General features: G+C 43.9%; 1 protein-coding gene across 1 annotated transcript in view; it reads right to left on the bottom strand.

Annotated features, from left to right (window-relative positions):
• The window catches only part of ZFYVE26 (zinc finger FYVE-type containing 26), a 60361-nt gene that overhangs the window by 30180 nt on the left and 8769 nt on the right, over positions 1 to 21412 (bottom strand). The window contains exons 5-19 of the mRNA XM_075283124.1: positions 20796 to 20926; positions 17324 to 17488; positions 16515 to 16603; positions 11868 to 12016; positions 10249 to 10428; positions 9556 to 10167; positions 8398 to 8478; positions 8193 to 8243; positions 7958 to 8109; positions 7345 to 7537; positions 5832 to 6095; positions 5337 to 5456; positions 4250 to 4405; positions 2590 to 2817; positions 178 to 283 (exon numbers count right to left, since the gene is read on the bottom strand). Coding sequence (XP_075139225.1) covers positions 178 to 283; positions 2590 to 2817; positions 4250 to 4405; positions 5337 to 5456; positions 5832 to 6095; positions 7345 to 7537; positions 7958 to 8109; positions 8193 to 8243; positions 8398 to 8478; positions 9556 to 10167; positions 10249 to 10428; positions 11868 to 12016; positions 16515 to 16603; positions 17324 to 17488; positions 20796 to 20926 — 2677 coding nt within the window. The remainder of the gene's footprint in view (positions 1 to 177; positions 284 to 2589; positions 2818 to 4249; positions 4406 to 5336; positions 5457 to 5831; positions 6096 to 7344; positions 7538 to 7957; positions 8110 to 8192; positions 8244 to 8397; positions 8479 to 9555; positions 10168 to 10248; positions 10429 to 11867; positions 12017 to 16514; positions 16604 to 17323; positions 17489 to 20795; positions 20927 to 21412) is intronic.

Below are 21412 nucleotides of genomic sequence, written 5' to 3'. Positions count from 1 at the left end.
GGGGAAGGGAATAAGCAGTATGGGTCTCTGTGTCAGATCCCCACTGACCTCTTACTGATGATTTATTGTGAGAATAAAATAGGAAAAACCCTTTCAATGCTGCATATCAGACCTGCCGAAACGTTGGTAGTGCGGAGTATGACACACAAACAATAGTCACTGTGCAGACAGAATTACCTTTCTGGTGGGACTTGTCGCTCAAACAACAAGTTGGATACGATTTGCGATGGCATTTGATGGAGAAGAATAAAGGGATTCGCCGTCTTGACTTCCAAAGAAGTTTCTACGAAAACATTACGTGAGACAAGATGTCAGACAGCGAACTGTGTCTTATATACAGTGGGGCAAAAAAGTAGTCAGTCACCAATAGTGCAAGTTCCACCACTTAAAAAGATGAGAGGTGTCTGTAATTTACATCATAGGTAGACCTCAACTAGGAGAGACAAAATGAGAAAACAAATCCAGAAAATCACATTGTCTGATTTTGTAAGAATTTATTTGCAAATTATGGTGGAAAATAAGTATTTGGTCACCTACAAGCAGTCAAGATTTCTGGCTCTCACAGACCTGTAACTTCTTCTTTACGAGTCTCCTCTTTCCTCCACTCATTACCTGTAGTAATGGCACCTGTTTAAACTTGTTATCACTATAAAAAGACACCTGTGCACACCCTCAAACAGTCAGACCCCAAACTCCACTATGGTGAAGACCAAAGAGCTGTCAAAGGACACCAGAAACAAAATTGTAGCCCTGCACCAGGCTGGGAAGACTGAATCTGCAATAGGCAACCAGCTTGGATTGAAGAAATCAACTGTGGGAGCAATAATTAGAAAATGGAAGACATACAAGACCACTGATAATCTCCCTCGATCTGGGGCTCCACGCAAAATCTCACCCCGTGGGGTCAAAATGATCACAAGAACGTGAGCAAAAATCCCAGAGCCACGCAGGGGGACCTAGTGAATGAACTGCAGAGAGCTGGGACCAATGTAACAAAGCCTACCATCAGTAACACACTACGCCGCCAGGGACTCAGATCCTGCAGTGCCAGACGTGTCCCACTGCTTAAGCCAGTACATATCCGGGCCCATCTGAAGTTTGCTAGAGAGCATTCGGATGATCCAGAAGAGTATTTGGAGAATGTCCTATGGTCTGACGAAACCAAACTGCAACTGTTTGGTAGAAACACAACTTTTCGTGTTTGGAGGAAAAAGAATACTGAGTTGCATCCATCAAACACCATACCTACTGTAAAGCATGGGGGTGGAAACATCATGCTTTGGGGCTGTTTCTCTGCAAAGGGGCCAGGACGACTGATCCGGGTACATGAAAGAATGAATGGGGCCATGTATCGTGAGATTTTGAGTGCAAACCTCCTTCCATCAGCAAGGGCATTGAAGATGAAACGTGGCTGGGTCTTTCAACATGACAATGATCCAAAGCACACCGCCAGGGCAACGAAGGAGTGGCTTTGTAAGAAGCATTTCAAGGTCCTGGAGTGGCCTAGCCAGTCTCCAGATCTCAACCCTATAGAAAACCTTTGGAGGGAGTTGAAAGTCCGTGTTGCCATGCGACAGCCCCAAAACATCACTGCTCTAGAGGAGATCTGCATGGAGGAATGGGCCAACATACCAACAACAGTGTGTGCCAACCTTGTGAAGACTTACAGAAAACGTTTGACCTCTGTCATTGCCAACAAAGGAGAGAGAACAAAGTATTGAGATGAAATTTTGTTACTGACCAAATACTTATTTTCCACCATAATTTGCAAATAAATTCTTACAAAATCAGACAATGTGATTTTCTGGATTTGTTTTCTCATTTTGTCTCTCATAGTTGAGGTCTACCTATGATGCAAATTACAGACGCCTCATCTTTTTAAGTGGTGGAACTTGCACTATTGGTGACTGACTACGGTAAATACTTTTTTGCCCCACTGTATACACGACTGCTCTCTCAAGATTATAGGGGGTGTCTAATGAAAACTACAACTCCCAGCATGCCTATGTCCTCTGCTGTTCTCTGACCTCTCATGGAAGTGAATGGAGCATGTTGGGAGTTGTATTGTGACAACAGCTGGAGTGCCGAAGGTTGCCGACCGTGCTATAGCTCTTACTAGGACATACAACCAAGTGGGAAGGGGGACTCTGGAGCCCTCTCTATGAGCCGGAATATAAAGACTCATTGACTCTTCATCTGCCAGACTTGGCCGTCCCAATGAGTGACAGCCATGTAATACCATAGCAGCCCCTGCAGAGAAAATGACTGGGTGTGAGAGGATCAGCAGTGGTATGAAGGTGCCAAAGACGAGAACCAGGACTATCATGAACACAGCCATGGCCGCCTCTAGACAAGCCATAAATTATTCGACAGGTTCTCCAAGGTACAACAATACTTGAGCAATACCTCATATGACTTATCTGATGCCTGGGCATCATAGCACTATATAACACCTGAAGCCTACTGGGTCCTGCTTAGTTTACTTAGTGGGACAACCCCTTTAATGAAAAGAGAGTCTTAAATAGGATGGTCCCATTACTGAACCTCCAACTATCAAATCTGTATAGCCATCCGTCTACCATGACTTACCTAAATCTGAATTTACGCTCTGGAGAACAACTTTGGCCAAGGTTTCTATATAGGTAAAAAAGGAATGGATGGGGCGGAAGGTCTCTCCAGGATTGTCTAACAACCGTGTAAGCTCGTCCAGGTTGGTCATGAGAAGAGTCATTTGCTGGCGCACAGGATGCATCTGGACATCTTGAGGTTTCATTGACAGCTGATCCATTAGAGACTGGATGAGACTCCCTTTGGGTTCTGGTTATAAGAAAAAACAGATAGATATTGTATTGTATTCGGATAGGTTGGCGGCCGGGGAGAAGAGTGTAAGGACAGCGAGATGCCAAAAATACATTAAAGGGATTCAATCATTAAAAAAATCACATTGGCGTCCCCAATGCTGCGAGAGAAATCTCCAGCGCCGCCTCCATCTTCACCTGGAATGGACTCTCCCTGTGTCTTTTCTGTCCTGGGTTTCAATCTTCTAGGTCTTGAGCAGAGCAGACTGTGCATGCCCAGGCCACAAGAAAAATGGGCGCTTACTCAGTAAGTTGTGCAAGCGGCTATTTTCTTGTGGACTGTGGGCATGCGCAGTCGGCTCTGCCCGAGGCCTAGAAGTTTGAACCCAGCTCCGGAAGAAGATGGAGGCTGCGCTGGAGATTTCTGTCACAGCATTGTGGACGCCCCCAGTGCTGCGAGAGAACTCATTTGCATACCGAAGAAAACGGGGATTTCTACCGAATGGCGGCGCGGAGAAGACAACGAAAGGTAGGAGAAGAATAGCCTTTCTTAAAGGGATTCTACCATGAAAACCTCTTTTTTTGTGGATAAGATGTCAGAATAGCCTTTAGAAAGGCTATTCGTCTCTTACCTTTAGATGTGATCTCCGCCGCACCGTTCCTTAGAAATACCGATATATAAATTAGTTCTCTGGCAGCAATGGGGGCGGGCCCCAACGCTGAAAATGCGATGGGGGCGTCCCCACTGCTGCTTGAAAACACGATCCTGCGACGCCTCTATCTTCGGCTGGATCCTCCCCCTTCTCTGTCGTCTTCCTCCTGCATGATGTCACCTCTGACGCCTGCGCAGTTGGCTCTGCCAGTGAGACACTAGTAGAGTCGACTGCGCATGTCGGCTGGCGGCCATTTTTGGGAGGCCTCTTTTGTTTTTGTAGTTCAATGCAGGAGCAGCCTCCCAAAAATGGCCGCTGGCCAGCATTCGCACTCGGCTCTGCTGGTGTCTCACTGGCAGAGCCAACTGCGCAGGCGTTGGAGGTGACGCAGAAGGAAGACGACAGAGAAGGGGAGGGTCCGGTCGAAGATAGAGGTGTCGCAGGATCGTGTTCTCGAGCTCCAATGGGAACGCCCCCATCGCATTTTCTGCGCTGGGGCCCGCCCCCATCGCTGTGAAAGAGCTCATTTGCATACCAGTAAAAAACGGTATTTCTAAGGAACGGCGCGGCGGAGATCACATCTAAAGGTAAGAGACGAATAGCCTTTCTAAAGGCTATTCCGACGTCTTATCCACAAAAAAAGAGGTTTTAATGGTAGAATCCCTTTAAGGGTATTCCTTCGTGTTAGGGAGAAAAAAAGGGAATCCAGTGATAGGGTCCATTTAAAATTATATCTGGAGTGCAAGGCTAAACCTCCAATACAGGGTTAGAAAATGCATTGGCACGGAGTGGACTCACCAATGGCAGCGACTGCAGATTTAAGCTGTGCAATGTTGTTCTCCAGCTCGTGGCTCAGGGTGATATGGCGGACCATGTGGTCATCTCTCAGCACAGAGTGGCAGGTGTGGAAAAGCTCAGTGACGCTACATTTCAGCTGGCCGCTGATCTTCTCCTCTGTAATGTCGTAGAAAAGGGATAAATCTTAGTTCTTGGGTGCAAAGACTGACAGAGTGATTGAAGACTTTCTTCCAGACTACCACAGACTCCGTGCAGGCGCTGTACATAGACCTCACAAGTGAAGAACAGAGGAAAATGAAGAGCAGGGAAGATTCATCTATTTACTTATGTAGGAGCTCAGAACTGGACATTTGTTTCATGGCATTGCGCAAAATTTAAAGGGTACGGGCTTGAAACACAGGACAACGCAAATTTGACTGCCGAAACCCCTACAAATCCTAAGACTACTAGTATTAACCTCCGCCTTTTCTCTGTATAGATTTTTATGTCTTTTGTTATGTCATTGAGTGTCGTATACACAGCGATCGAGATGGCAGGGAAGGGAATAAACTTTCCCTGCCATCTCTCTGGGAGCTCCAGCTGAAGTTACAGCCGCCTCCCAGCTTCAGCAGCTGCACGATCTCCGTGCAATAGCTGTGTTCTGATTGGACGTACCGGTACGCCCTGTCAGAACTAGGCAAACACTATCCAGACGTTTATAGTCTATAGGCGGTCCGGAAGTGGTTAAAGTGAAAATGCCATATCTGACCTATCTGAGATTAGGACATGTTAGAAAGCGAGAAGCTGAGCTCTGTGACATATAGGGTTATATGATGGAGGGAGAGAAGCTGAGCTCTGTGACATATAGGGTTATATGATGGAGGGAGAGAAGCTGAGCTCTGTGATTTCGAGCAGGTTTTCTGAGTAAAAATGAGCATTTCTTCAAATATAGCATAAGAAAGCACCAGACAGGCTCTCGGTTATGATGGATATGAGAAAATTAGACAATCGTCTATACAGAACAAATGTAAGGATGGTGCACAAGAGCGAGACAGATAATAACATTGGAAACACACTAGTGTAACTCATTACTAATAGGGTAATGTACCGATCTCAGTATGTCCCTGCGATGGGCCGGGGTAGTTAATGATTTTACTCAGTTGCTGCAGAATGGCATGGACTCCTCGGATCCCTTCAGGATGTTCCATAATGGCATCAGAGCTCCGGCCTGTAGAAATAAAAGACATGGCAACATTCCCGTTACGTGTTCCGTCCCTAAGTCTATGGGGACTCCTCTTCAGCTGCTCACGGGTCAGGGTGTGGGCATTGTGCCCATTCAAACAAAAGGGGCAACTATGTCAATATAACAATTCAATTGCCATGGCAAACTAGAGCCTTGTGAAAGCCCCCCAGCCCATCACTATAAAACTACTATTGAGCCCTGCCTAAGGCACGGCTCAATAGTAACAGTGATTTTTTTTTCATGTACGGCAAAGCAGAATATTTGCTGTCTAATGAAAAGACTGGCATCCCCACAAGCAAATAAGTCAGAAAAACTGAAAAAAATAAAAATATTCATCTCCTAATAAAAGGGTTAAAATACCTTTACTCTCCAGACATTTCAGCAGCCGCCTCTCTGCCGTCTCCAGCAGTTGTTTGCACGTTTTCCAGAGACGCGCTTGTGTGCAGGCCAAATCAAAAGCGGCCATGGCGGCGGGGTTCATCTCCTCCAACACAGGCCTCCACCGGTCGTTCTTCTCCAAGCGTGTACTTCTCAGCCAGAAATCATCTTGTAAAGCCGGGATCAAGCACTCGGCAGGAGCGACCAGCTTATCCGTCACATCGGAGATAGAGTAGAATACCATTCCTAGAAGAGAGAACAAGAGAGATGCACTGAGGTTTTAGAGGAGGGAAATCGGGGGGAGGGGGGGGGGGGTAGAATTTTTCGTATATGGGAGTTGTAGTTTTGCAACAGCTGCTAGGCCACATTGACAGGTGACCCTGCAGCTGTACGGGGATGCATAGGGTGTTTTTGTGGGGTCAGGTGTACTTTTTAGTTCTACCATTTTGGGAAATGTCTATTGCTTAGATGGCCTTTCATTTAAATCAAAGGCAAAACGGTGAAAAAAAAAATAAAAATGGTGGTTTGGCATTCTGTCGCGAAAGAATGGGCTTAATCGGGAGGGAGTCTCGTGCCACGGACACCATGAGTGAGTCAGCCATGGAATCCGTGGCAAGGTAGGTCATCTCGCTTCTTTTTCCCGCTATAAGCTAGTGGAGAAAAGAAGCGAGCGGCTCCCATTGAAATCAATGGGAGCCTTTTTGACAGGCGGATTTTGAGGCGGATTCTGCACCAAAATCCACTGCCAAAAAATTCTGTGTGAACATAGCTTAATGTGAATGTGTTTTACGGTAATTTTCTACTTTTATGGGTTTTCTTAGGGAAAGGAGATGATATAGAAGATTTTTTTCTTTTTTTTTACAATTTTATTAGACCCCACCTAGGGGGCTTGAACCTGCAATCATATGATTGCAAGTCCCATAGACGGAAATACAACTGTATTGCCGTCAATGGGAGATTCTCTACATTACTATTGCGGTTGGTCATAGACCAGCCGCAATAGTAATATTCCTATGACAGGCCTGGGAGCCTTCAGTTGGCTCCCGGCTGTCATAGCAACAGGTCGGCTCTTGCGGTCTCACCGTGCAGGAGCCGGGCTGCAACTTTACAAGTATGAGGCCAGTGGGGACCTGCCGATGGGGGGGTATTGTTAAACTATGGGGGTACTTTAAGAACTAATAGCTGATGTCTCTGCTGTACATTACAGTGTAGACTCGTTTGCTGTAGCAACCACTCTGCAATAGAGCAGCTGCCATTAGTTATACAGACCCGGCATCCGCTGAAACAGAGCAGCGAAAGCCAGGAAGGGTTTTAGTTGCTGGGACCAGCAAGAGCGTGGCGATACTGCCATTCTGCTCCTCCCCCCCCCCCCATAGTCCACATTCAGACTATAAGACGAACCCCAGTTTTCCCCCCAAATTTGGGTGAAAAAAAGTGCGTCTTATAGTCCGAAAAATACAGTAGGCCAATGCACTCCATTATTCCTAATGCTCACCTGCTGCTGCTGCGTTTCCAATGGCTTGTAGGGTAGAGCGGCTACTGCCGGGCTTTTTGATGCCGACTTCCGAGGTCTGATTTTCTAGTTTTTTCTCTACCGTTGAGAGTTCACGTCTTACTTCTTGGTATCGTTCCATAAAGATGAGCTCACCGTAGCTTGGAGAAGACTGTAAATTAAACATCCTGGAGACCTGCGCAACGTCATAGGAAAACAAAATGTTACTTATTTCTATGTACATAAAGCTCATAATGAAATATTTTTTCATATACCGTATATACTCGAGTATAAGCCAACCCGAATATAAGCCGAGGCCCCTAATTTTACCAGAAAAAACTGGGAAAACTTATTGACTCGAGTATAAGCCGAGGGGGGGAATGCAGCAGCTACTGGAAAATTTCAAAAATTAAAATGGTCGGAGTTTTTGGGTGCAGTAGATGCTGGGGAAGGGGAGGGGAGGGGGTGTTTTGGTTGCCTGTCTGCCCCTTCCCTGAGCTTGAGGACTGTTCTTTCTTCCCCCACTTGGAATTAAGCCTGGCTGAATATAGGGGATCTGCAGTGCTCCTATTAACCCCGCGATCTATCACGGTGACCACTGAGCCACTTCACCTACATCATGAGCGTCGCTATAGTTTTCTCTCAGTATACACGAATTGAGCAGAGATTCGGGCGTAGACATCATCATGGGGATGAGGTTGTTGCGTTGCTTTAAGTAGCTCCTGTTGTCCATATCGGCCCTGGCCGACAGATTACTGGCACTGCTCTCTGTAACACAAGTCGTACAAGTATTCAGACTAGTGTATACACGCAGGATACGGTATATTGACTTTCACAGACCTGCCCATTACCTGATGTGCTCAGTTCACTACTTGTGCTTTCATTTGGTTTCCGGGATCCTGCTGTATTGTACGAGAAGACAAGGGTTAATCTCATGGATGTGGCAGTCGCCAAAAACAGAGACCTATTAAGAACAAGGTCTCGCTGCATCAAATACTGCCAGCAATGCTCACAGGGAATCAGTAGGCGGCCATTACTATTTAGCATTGTACTTACATCCTTTGGTTCTTCGACGTCTTTTATGGCTGAAAGTTTTATAAGTTCTCAGTTGTGGTCGTGGAGAAACAAGCTCGTACTCTGGAGAAAACATAAATGCAATGTCAACAATGTACACAGTAACATCACCGGGATACCGGCCACTGTATATCACATTTGTACAATAACAGGTACAATAAAAGGATAAACTACTTTAGTCGCCTCTGATAAGGGCCAGTTACAAAGCTTCGATTCAGCGATCACATAATCGACAGGCCCAGAAGGTTTTCCACCCTGCCTTTGACTACATAGGGCACATTTGGGTAGGTGGAGGTTGGAGGATTGGGGTAGAATTCACAAATCTGGTGCTGCTAGTTTATTGGTGAATTTTTGCCCTTTTGCACCAAAAAGTGCTCCATTTAGTTTCTGCCCTGCTCACAGCTTTTGAGAGAAGTGGGCAGAGCAGAGTTGGGGGGGAATCAAGGCAGGCAAGCCGGGAACAATGGACGTAGCATAATGCCAGAAAAGTGATGTGGTCGCGTGCCCCGTGCACATGTTGGGCCGAATTTCAAGCACAATGCACGGAGATGTCACTAAACTGAGTGCACTTTTTTTTTCTTAAATGTAGATGGTGAGCCCCATATAGGGATCACAATGTACATTTTTTTTTCCTATCAGTATGTCTTTGCAGAATGGGAGGAGGTCCACACAAACACGGGGAGAACATACAAACTCCTTGCAGATGTTGTCCCTGGCAGGATTCGAACTCAGGACTCCATCGATGCAAGGCTGCAGTGCTAACCACTGAGCCACCGTATTGCCCCCAATCTGAGTGCATTCTGTGATACACTCACCTCTATGGGGGCTTCTGATACACTCTGTTCTGGTGAAATGGTGCAGGATAGTACCTGCTCTATGTTCACTGGAACAGAACGTACCATCGGACGCTCACCCCCATCCCCCCCTGAGGAGCATCAAATGGCACACTCTGTTGTGTGGAATCTCCGCTAGTCTAACTGCTGTATATTTCGATCCCGATGCATTGGATTTATCTCGGTGCAGTATACGCTAATCTTAGTAACTAGAAGACAGCTGCATCTCTACTTTTTCCTGGGCTGTCAAGGTCTCCAAAAACGTTTGGCAGACCAGGGGCGTGCACCACCCCCATGCGTCACCTACCTGCATTCCTGTTCCTCATCACCACTTTGTATCTCCATTGGGCTTCAGTAACATATTTAGACAACTGGATGACTCTGTTCTTGAAATCTTCTGATGTCCATGACTTGTGTTCTTCGCCGGGGTCAGCACCTTGAACAAGATCTACCTGTTCTTTCAACATTTTTAAGAAAGTGTCCAACACGCTCTCATCCACCAAAAACCCACTAAATCTACCGGCGAAGTGCCTCAGATCTATATAGTCCGGCCTCGCCAGGTCGAGAGAGGTCCGAGAGGTTTCTAAAGCACTTGGTGTTGATCCTTGAGGTGAACTACTCAGGGAAGGGCCTATGACACTACTAGTTTGCTGCGGACTTTCCATCGGGGACAAGGTCAGGGTTGACTCTGTTTTCTCGGAGCTGCTGTCCAGGCTACTGCCCACCTTCAGCTCCAAAATTTCTTCGTCTTCGTCCATAGAATAGGCCTCAGGAAGGGGAGGTTCTGAGTTGAGATCGGCCACTGATGTAAACATTAAGGAGAAGATGTTTTCCAGGATCTCCAATTGTAGTGGCAAAGGCAGTGACTGGAGATAATACTGGCACTTGGTTAAATACTGCACAAAAAGGTTTGGACTCTCTGCAATGAAACAAACAGGAAAATGGTGATCGATACGAGGACAGGTTGGCTGGCACTGACCAATAATAGCAGCGTACTCACCTGCGCCCCTCGCACACTCGCTCTCATCCAGCGAGCTGGTCATCGGGTTAGGTTGGGAGTCTTTGTTCTGGGCATTGACGCACAGGGCATAGATGGCGTACTTCATAGCACAGAATGCCTGAAACACAACTATATTCTGGTGTTGCGTCTGCTCGTGTAGACCTTTATGTTCTGCGTTACCTGCAAGTAAATAAAAATAGGCAAGGATAAAGCAGGCTGCCGAACAGAAAGTGAAAGCATAAAATTTGATAACATTTCTTTACTCTTTATACTATCCTAGACCGTCAGGTCGGCATATGCACATATGTGCCGTTATGGACACTTATCTCCTATCCAAAGAACAGGGGGATAGTGGTCCGATTGCTGCGGGCCTGAACACCAGTGATCAGGAGGACAGGTCCAGAGGTCCTCAGGTCCATGTGGGGTGGTCCTTTCACTTCTATGGAGCCGCTGGGACTGCAATCTCAGGCAGTGACCGCAGCCCAATACAAGTGAACGGAGTGCTGGTAATGCAAATGCATTTACAATGGGGGGGAGGGGGTCCGCCACTACCCTAGACCACCTGAGTAGGTGCATGAAAGGGATTATGGAAGGAAAGATTAAACTCGAGTGCATGTCCTGGACTGGAGAACCTTTATCGTTATGCTACATAAGCAGCCCCCCCATCACAGACCCATAGACTACATTTGCCGGAGGTCCACTGAAAATGAGAAAATAAATTCCTCCGGTCACCCGATTAGTGGAGTTCAGACCAGTCAGACCCCCATCGAGAAGTGGATAGGGTATAACTTGCCCAGACAGGAAACCCCTTTTACATATAGTGTACCATATATGTTTTATACAATACACATGCAAAAGACATGCAAGCAGAACGATCACGGTGCCAAACCCCTGTTCGGAACGTTATTAGCTGCCACTCGAGAACTGATAGGACTACTGTTCATGCTTTTGTAACCATTGTGTATGCTCCTGCGTGTCTACATTAGATAAGAGGTTGTTTGGATTATTGTACTTGACATATACTACTATACGGCCCGATTCGGCCACAGGTTTTTGTCTTTCCTCCCTTTGGCCCGCTGTTGTTTTGCTTTTCTTGTATTTTGAAAAAAAATGTCTTCAATAAAAATCACATTTAAAAAATCAAGTTTCAGTGCCAGACTTCTGTCTTGTAAAGGGGCGGGTTCACACAAGCGCCCTGGTCTCTGCTTTCAGGTTTCAGTCTTCTGCCAATAGAAACTGGACAGGAAACCTGGCGGTCAGTTTTCAAACCCATTCACTTGAATGGGCTTGCAAAGTGAGTGCCTGTGAGCGTCTTCTGCTCCTCCGCGGTGAAACCGTTTTTTGTTTGTTTTTTTTTTTAACCTGACACAAAGTCCTGCATGTCTGACTTTGTGTCTGGTTAAAAAAAAACGGTTCCGTTGTGGACAGGCACAAGACGCTCACGGGTGGACACTTCACATTCAAGTGAATGGGCTTGAAAACTGACTGCCAGGTTTCAGTCTGCGGTCCAGTTTCTCGGGCAGAAGATAGAAACCCGAAAGCGGAGACCGGGAGCTGGTGTGAACCCGCTCTTACCAGTTTATTAAAGTAATAAAATGGGCGACAAAGAGCGACAGTACCTTCCCCTGAGAGTCCTCGTTGCAGAAGCTGCAGAACTTCTTCTTCAGGAAGCTGCGGCAGGTGGGTGAGATGATGAAGGATATAGAGAGCAGAATGGCTGTCCAGGGTACACAAGTGATGGAGAATGTCTTTTCTGGGAATCTCTTGTCTGGATACATAATAGGATAAGGTTAAAGGTGATCTCACATAAATCTTTTCATACCAAAAGTCTTAAGATGCTGTTAATGGTAGGTTTAAAGCATTTTAATATCTTTTCATGACTTTTTGGTTTCCTTGTGCCCACTCTCAGGGGGCCAGCTCTGGACACTACTGGCCTCCTTCGCAGTCAGGCAATTGACAATATAGCATCTTAAACCACTGACTTCGACTCCTGTATTTTTCCACAGCTCGACTGAGGCCGATTCACATCATCATTTGGACACAAAATGTGGAGAGAAAAGTGGTGCTTGCATGTTTCGTGCGGAAAACACACAGAACCCATTATAGTCTATGAGGTCTGTATGTCTTCTTAGGTAACTGCTTTTTAACACGTATAGGCTTCCGTTCAGGTCATTCCGTGTCAAGTGAACCAATAATTTTTCCCTCTATATTTTTAATTCTTTTGAGATTTTGTTATTTGGTAATAGTGTGTCAGAGAATGCAAAATGTGAAGAAAAAAAAAATTCTAGAATTTTTTTTGGATTTTTAATTGATTTTCAAAGTTCAGAAAAAGTGCGAATTTCTGTGTTGCCTGCCTTTACATTTCTCCTCATAACTTAGGCTAGAAAAAAGATAAAGAAACAAAATAAAAGCCATTCTACTCAGAACTATACAGGCTTTAACCAAATATGTCACAAGAGTATCTTTGTTAATATTTTACCCATGTGAACGCAAAATTTTAAAACGCATTTCCGAAAAAAACGTTTTATTTAAAAATTTCCAAAAAATGCACATGGGCCTGCTATGCCCTTAGCCACATCTGTACCAAAATTCAAGTTGGGATCGCGATGGGATAATATTTTAAAATATAACTATTAAGGGTGCATTCACACTACGTTTCCTGAAGCTTATTCTGAACGTAAATCACGTTCAGAATAAGCAGCGTATAAAGCAGCTCCATTCATTTCTATGGGAGCCGACATACGAGCGCTCCCCATAGAAATGAATCGGCTGCTTCTTTCCCTGCGAGCAGTCCCATTGAAGTGAATGGGAAGTGCCGGCGTATACGGCTCGGCATGAGCAGAGCTTGCCGTATACGCCGGCACTTCCCATTCACTTCAATGGGACTGCTCGCAGGGAAAGAAGCAGCCGATTCATTTCTATGGGGAGCGCTCGTATGTCGGCTCCCATAGAAATGAATGGAGCTGCTTTATACGCTGCTTATTCTGAACGTGATTTACGTTCAGAATAAGCTTCAGGAAACGTAGTGTGAATGCACCCTTACAGTGTCATTCTGAAAATCTTGAATTCAGATCTGTTCAGCCTGTGGTCTAAAAGTGTGGGGTCTATATGTGAGATATGTACAGAGAATGATCCACCTCACAAAAACACTTTCATTCCATGTAAAACAGAAATAAAAACAAGGATTTTTTCATTCAGCAATGACAGTGAAGTCCATGAAGTGGTAGAAGGCGGCACAAGATTGACAATGGATGACATAACTGGTTATGTGACCTGTGAATATGATCGGCGCTGGTGGCTGGCTACTGTACTCTCCAAAGATTGAGAAAAGGAAGACATAAAATTGACTTTTTTGCATCTTTCTGGTCCAGCACCATCCTTTGTGTATCCAAGAAAACCAGACATTTTACAAGTCAACAAAAATCAGATATTAACTCAGGTGGAGCCTAACACCATGACAGGCCGTACATACCGTATTTTACGGACTATAAGGCGCACTGGACTATAAGCCGCATTGCCCATGAGCGCCTTATAGTCCGTCTCGGTTCATATATAAGGCGCACCGGACTATAAGCCGCAGTCCGGTGCGCATTATATCTTATTGAAAGCGGCGGCAGGCAGACTTTGCCAGCGGCCGCTTAACCCCCCGCGTGCCAGCCGCTTCTATTGGAAGCGCTCGGCAGGCGAGGAGGGGCTCTATCAGCAAAATCATGCTGATAGAGCCCAACCGTAAACTACTACACCCCCCCCCCCCCCCGTTACAGCAGGGCTGCCGGACACTTCCTATTCATTTCTATGGGAGCCGGCATGCGAGCGCTCCCTATAGAAATGAATGGAAAAAAGCAGTCCATTCATTTCTATGGGGAGCGCTCGCATGCCTGCTCCCATAGAAATGAATAGGAAGTGTCCGGCAGCCCTGCTGTGACACCGCCGTCCTGAAAGAGAACGTGAAACTTACCGAGCGGTGCAGGGTGGGCGGGCATTCAGGCCTCCTCTTCCTCCGATGTTCCGTCCTCCTCCGGCGCTCGCAAGCTGATAATGGCCAGGGCACATGCGCAGTAGAAGCATTATGCGCATGCGCCCCGGCCATTATCAGCGAGCGCCGGAGGAGAAGGACGGAACATCGGAGGCAGAGGAGGCCAGAATGCCCGCCCGCCCGCCCTGCACCGTTGGGTAAGTTTCACGTTCTCTTTCAGGACGGCGGTGTCACAGCAGGGCTGCCGGACACTTCCTATTCATTTCTATGGGAGCAGGCATGCGAGCGCTCCCCATAGAAATGAATGGACTGCTTTTTTCCATTCATTTCTATAGGGAGCGCTCGCATGCCGGCTCCCATAGAAATGAATAGGAAGTGTCCGGCAGCCCTGCTGTAACGCCGGCGTGTACGGCTGTGATACACGCCGGCGTTCGGTAGTGTGAATGCACCCTTACGGTGCCTTTTATGTATGTATGGAAGCGGCACGCAGTCTTTGCCGCCGCTTCCATCCATATATAAGCCGCACCGGACTATAAGCCGCACTTACGATTTCTGAGGAAATCGTAGGTTTTTATGTGCGGCTTATAGTCCGGAAAATACGGTACTCTTTGACACAAAAGGAAATGGCCATTGCTAGTAAGCGCTTATGGACAAGATTACATTTCACTCACTAGAAAGGACAAATTGATGATAAAAGGCCAGTAGTTTAAAAATGTCCTATTAATTGTTTGATTGGTTCATATTTTATAGAATGAGAATTTATCTACTGGACTATTTTTCTTAATAAATTACATGTTTAGTGATATAACAAAAAACAATTGTTACATGTAGAAATAGGTGTTATAAATATTGGTTCTTGTACTCTTGTTAACATATAAATTAGGATGAGACTATTTAGAAAATCGCACTTGAGGATATGAGCAGCTTTTTTCTTTCGGTTTGTTCAATGCATTCAGGTTGAAAATGCTGGACAAGTTGTGTTCTGATGATAAGATGTATTTGTTCTGGCACTTACAGTATTTGTTTTTTATGTTTTTTTATTGTTGCATATAAATGTTGAATTCAGCAAGTTGTAATTTGAAAAGAAAAAAGGAAGAAGCTCACAAAAACATAAAATCAGATGATTCAAGGCTTAAAAAATAAATAAATAAATAAAAAAGAATTGATCCCAATTTGGTCCCAAGTTGAAACCCTGTACAAATATAACCAAGAACACAAGTAACACAAATGAATTTTTTCACAATTTTAAAACATACGTTTTTTTCACAATTGCGCATCAAAATTATGAATTTGATTTCTCCAAAACAAAATATAAAGAAACATCGTCTTGTGACATATCAAATGAAAGCCGGTACCGCTCTGAGAAAAATGATGCCTCTCCCACCTATTTATCTTAATTCTAGCCCAAGATATGTTAAAAAATGTAAAGCCATACCAGGCCAAAATTCACACTTTCAAAACTTTAGAAGTCTATAAAAAATTAACTGATGAAGAAAAAAATTCAAAACTTTTTATTTGTAATTAACTTAAGTTGTACTTCATAAAAAATAAAAATAAAATAAATCTAAAGACGTCAGGTAAAAAAAATATTCCGATTTGGATCACTTGATATGGAATGACCCATTCGGGAGGTCTTCCCAAACCCTTCATAAACAGTTGACAGAGGCAGTAAAGCTCCCCTAACTCACAAAAAACTGTAATTGATAATTATTATGAAAGTTAATATGTAGCAAACAATATAATAATAATAATAATAATAATAATAATAATAATAATAATAATAAATAATAATTAAATATATTAATTATTATTAAATATTAATTGTATAATATTTTTTTAAAAAAACTATTTCATTTTGAACAAATACATGTTAAAGGGGTTGTCCCATCTGAAGGATCCTATCTATACTGGTAGCTTATGTAAACTGAAGCCTTTTTCTAAATATATTGCTTTAGAAATTCTGCTTTGTTTGCCTGCAATGTGACCTTATTCCTCCCATGCAGCCTCTCCGCGGTGAAACCAATTTTTTTGCACGGACACAAAGATGGACATGCAGGACTTTGTGACTTCCCAAGATAAAAAATGGTTTCCCGCAGAGAAGCTGCATATGGACACTGGCGGATTGCTTTAAAAATCCCAATCAAATGAATGGGTTTTTAAAACTCACCGCTGGCAAGCCGTCCCCTATCCAGTTTCTCCAGGGATTAGGACAGAAACCCCTGAGCGGACAGCAGACGCTGGTGTGAACATCTCCTAAATAGCAAGCAAGAGAACTGGCGCCTGCACCCACCTGCTGTGCTCTATGCACCACTCCAAAGCCTCCACCTGATACAGGAGTCCATCACAGAAATCTTTTAGCAATGAATCACTACAGAAATCCTGCAAAAGAAATAATAATAATAGTAATAATAATGATAATAATAGTAATAATAATAGTAATAATAATAATAATGATAATAATAATAATGATAGTAATAATGATGATAATAATAGTAATAATAATGATAATAGTAATAATGATAATAGTAATAATGATAATAATAGTAATAATAATGATAATAGTAATAATAATAATGATAATAATAGTAATAATAATAGTAATAATAATGATAATAGTAATAGTAATAATAATGATGATAATAATAGTAATAATAATAATGATAGTAATAATAATGATACTAATAGTAATAATAATAATAATAATAATGATAATAGTAATAATGATAATAGTAGTAATAATAAATAATAATAATAATAATAATATCCTCACAACCGGATCCTGTCCCTCATTTGTTTTTTTGCCATCAGAAGCAATTGACTAGTTATAGAGCCAGAAGCAGCCTGCTCCTATTCAAGCGAATGGGATGGGGCTTCAGGTCAAGGCACCAACGCACTGTATAGTGGTGGCACCTGGAACTACAACCCAGCTCCCAATTACTAGAATAGGAGCAGGGTTGCCTCCAGCCATGTAGAGCTAGTTATCAGCTTCTGGTGGCCGATACAGATGATCGGGATCCTGGTGAGTTCAGCTCTCGGTGGAGCTTGTCCGTTCACCATGGCTGCCCATGCTCTATACAGACAGGGTAAGGCAATACGTACCATATTTTTGTGCATGACTTGCAGCAGCGATTTGGCAGATTCTGTACTCTGCAGGTGGGTCCATCCTAAGAGGACTAGAAGACGTCTTAAAGGCATGAACTCATTAGACAGCAGCATATCTAGGCTGGAGAAATCTTCTTTCTTCAAGAGGGTCAAGGCAGTAAGCTAGAAGTTAAGAAGAAGAAATAAGCCCACAAGTCATATTTATCTTTATACTAGAGGGAGGACCCGGCTTCGCACGGGTATATTTCATTTTTTTGTTTGTGTAGTGGTCCCATAAGAATTGTCCAGTTTTGCACTGGTGAAAATCTGATGGTTCGGTTTTAAAGAATGGACACTCGACTGATCCCATTATAGTTAAAGGGGTCTGTTGGGCTCAGTGTGTGTCTGCTCTTGTTGTATCCATTGGTCTGGTCCCTTTTCCCCCCCCTTTTCAATAATAAAAGCACATGATGGGGGAAATTGTGAATTATTATAAGGATTTCATTGTTATTAGGACTGTCATTTTCATTCACTAAGGATATGTGCTCCTACAGATCCATGGAACAATGGCACATGGATGATATCTGCTGGGTCCATACATTTCATTAAAGGGGTATTCCGATCTCAAGGATCCCATCTATGCTGCTAGCTTATGTAATTTCAAGAGTTTTCTTAAATATATTGCTTTAGAAATGCTGCTTTGTTTGCCTTCTATGTGAAATTATTCCTCCCATTCTTTACATATCATTTCCATGGAGCATGGCCTATGTAATAAGCAAGACGGATGATGTCAGTCACTGCTGTCTGGAAGGGTGGAGTGCTCTCACTGTTATCGACAGCTCTGCCTGCAGGACAATCAGTTCAGCCAATTGCATTTTGCTGATAAAGGCTCAGACTGTGTATCTTATCTCTGTGTAAAGACAAATAGCACTGAGATTGTTCTCTATAGAAGCGTGCTAAGTGTACTGTACAAACCTGTGTAATGTAATATACATTTACTGCGCATATTATTGGATCTGCAATTATATTAGATCTCTAGTAATGTCTTTAGTAACTCCTTACTAATCGGTCTTCCCCTCACTAAACTCTCCCCTCTACAATCTATTCTGAATGCAGCGGCCAGGCTCATCTATCAGGCTAGACGCTACAGCGATGCCTCTGGTCTGTGCCAGTCACTACATTGGCTGCCTATTCATTATAGAATACAATATAAAGTTATCCCCCTCATCCACAAGGCTCTCCATAATGCCGCACCTCCCTACATTTCCTCCCTCATCTCTGTCTACCGTCCAAACCCGTGTTCTCCGCTCACTCAATGACCTAACACTTCCATCCTCTATTATCAGAACCTCCCACGCTCGTATACAAGACTTCTCCCGAGCTGCACCACTTCTCTGGAATGTTCTATCCCAGACAATCAGATTAACTCCCAATTTCTACAGTTTCAAACGCAAACTAAAGACACATCTTTTCAGACAAGCCTATCACAATGTCTAACGGAAACCCTTCCATACTATAATTAGAATCCCCAAAATCTAACCCTCCTCTGTCCCCGCTCCCACATTTCCCCACATGATATGATGGCATTTCTGGCTAACCTTATAGGTCCAAGCCCAATCCACTGGTGACGGCTTATAAAGTTTTATGTTTGTATAATGACAGTCACCTCTATTACAAAATTAGTCACAACCAACTAAATGTATCCATCAATAATAAACAAATAGCCCCAAAACCAATATAACTAAACCACAACAAAGATTGGGAAACACAAAAAATAAATATTTATTGAAAAATAGTAATAAAACACATACAAAACATATAACATACAATGGAGGGCAACACAGAGGGGCCCGACTGTATAAAACCAGTCCGACAAAACCATACCCCTCTCACTACTGATGAACCGGAGAAAGCATCCCCATATACGGCATATAATCCCTATTAGTCCAATCCTTATAAAAAGGGGTAAGTCTATACACTGCACTAACAAAGTACACACTTGTAAAGTAATCAAGGTGCAAAGTATTGACCCCCAAAAGATTTAATCACATGTGACAAGGTCCCTACATCTAAGGTAAGATAAACCTATAATGAAGAGTATCCTAATTAGAAATAGATATGAGGTACAACTATAGATGTCATAGGTCTAATATCAATACATACCCATAGACATATTGGCAGTGTAAATAAACCATAAGGGGTTAACCCCGGAACATCAACAGTGAGGGAATCAAAACACCCCGACGCGCATTTCGCCTTAGCGTGGCTTCATCAGGAGGATACTCTTCATTATAGGTTTATCTTACCTTAGATGTAGGGACCTTGTCACATGTGATTAAATGTTTTGGGGGTCAATACTTTGCACCTTGATTACTTTACAAGTGTGTACTTTGTTAGTGCAGTGTATAGACTCACCCCTTTTTACAAGGACTGGACTAATAGGGATTATATGCCGTATATGGGGATGCTTTCTCCGGTTCATCAGCAGTGAGAGGGGTATGGTTCTGTCGGACTCTATTACAAAATTGTCTGACCTCTGTATAAGCAATGCTGCCCCTGCTACCTCTTGTGTCACCCCCTCTACCTCATAGATTGTAAGCTCTTGCGAGCAGGGCCCTCAGTCCCATTGTGTGAAATGACTTTCTTTGTAATGCATCTTTCTGTCTGTACATATTGTACAGCGCTGCGGAATATGTTGACGCTATATAAATAAAATGTATTGTTATTATAATCATAATAAATGATCTCTCATGGCAAAGGTAAAGTCTATATTGTGATACTTCGTAGTGTCCTGTTCATCCAACAGCCAAAGTCGCCTCCCACCAGCTTATGGAAGAGTCAGGGAAGAGAGGATGGGGACTGGGAGGCTTTCTATTTGTAGAGCAGGTCAAGAAGTAAAAAAGTATCACTCCTGTCGTATGTTGTTCCTATCTCCTTTATTTCTGTGCTCAATGGTAAACATATATGAAAGCCCTCCGCTTCCCCTTCACAGCTTCCATCATACAGAGCAGGGCAGGGCAGATCCTACTCCATATAATGAACTTAAACATGACAGAGAAAGTATGGGAATTGCGTATGGGAATTATTTATGATTTGCCCTGGTTTAAGCCATAGGCACAAGACTGTTTCCATCCATGAAACGTAGCCCATGTGGGGGCCGTATTTTCCCACACAAACCACAGCCAAGAATGGAAGTCACGGAATCATAAAGAGATATGAGGTGTTGCGCTCCGGAATGGCCGTATTACTACTGTACTGAATCACAGCTTTAGGTCCGTTCAGTACAGTAGTGATCCAGCCAAGACTTACTACGACGCAGTGAGCTCCATACACATCAGTCTGGGAAATACAGAAGTCACACAGACCATGTGCATTGAAGAGGAAAGCGTTTTGATTTTTTTGGTTTTTGTTATGGTGGTGGGGCATCATTTCATCCCTTTTGCCTCAGACAGCAGAAAAGCTAGCACTATAGCAGGGATACATCACTCACCAGAATTTGCTCCAGAAAATGTTTTCCCGTAGAAAGACTGTAGAAATAGATCTTCCATGGTCTCGCTTGCTCCGGGTCACCAAATAAAGCGAGGACTGCTCTTTCTGTATCCCCCAATTCCTGAGCTGCTCCTGTTCACAGAAGAAAGAGAATGAAACCCATGTTAAATTTGATTGCTAGCCCATTTGTCATAGAAGTACTCAGTGAGCCACCATACTAGACTTGAACCCAATCGAGAATCTGTGGGACCACCTCGATCGGGTTGTTCGTGCCATGGATGCTAAACCGCATAACCTAGTACAGCTGACCACGGCACTGGAGTCGGCATGGCTCAACATCCCAGTGACATCATCACAACATCTCTTCCTGCACGTCTTGCAGCAGTCTGCTCTGCCAAAGGTGGTTATTCTGGATTTTTACAGGTGGTCACATTAATATGACTGGACTGTGTAAAACGTGTAAATCCCACGTATAACAGACATCTAAACTGTTCGCATCCCCCAGAGATTCTGACGCAGTTGGCGTTTCATCTCTAGTCCCCACCTTGCAATCATTTCTTAGTTTCAGCACAATGACGCTCCTTTCTGTCAGGTAGGCGGCCACTGTTTTTCTGCTCC

The sequence above is a fragment of the Leptodactylus fuscus genome, chromosome 7, assembly GCF_031893055.1.
Source record: "Leptodactylus fuscus isolate aLepFus1 chromosome 7, aLepFus1.hap2, whole genome shotgun sequence".
Lineage (NCBI taxonomy): Eukaryota > Metazoa > Chordata > Amphibia > Anura > Leptodactylidae > Leptodactylus > Leptodactylus fuscus.
The sequence above is the reverse complement of the archived record's forward strand: the minus strand, read 5'-3'. Positions and strand labels throughout refer to the sequence as shown.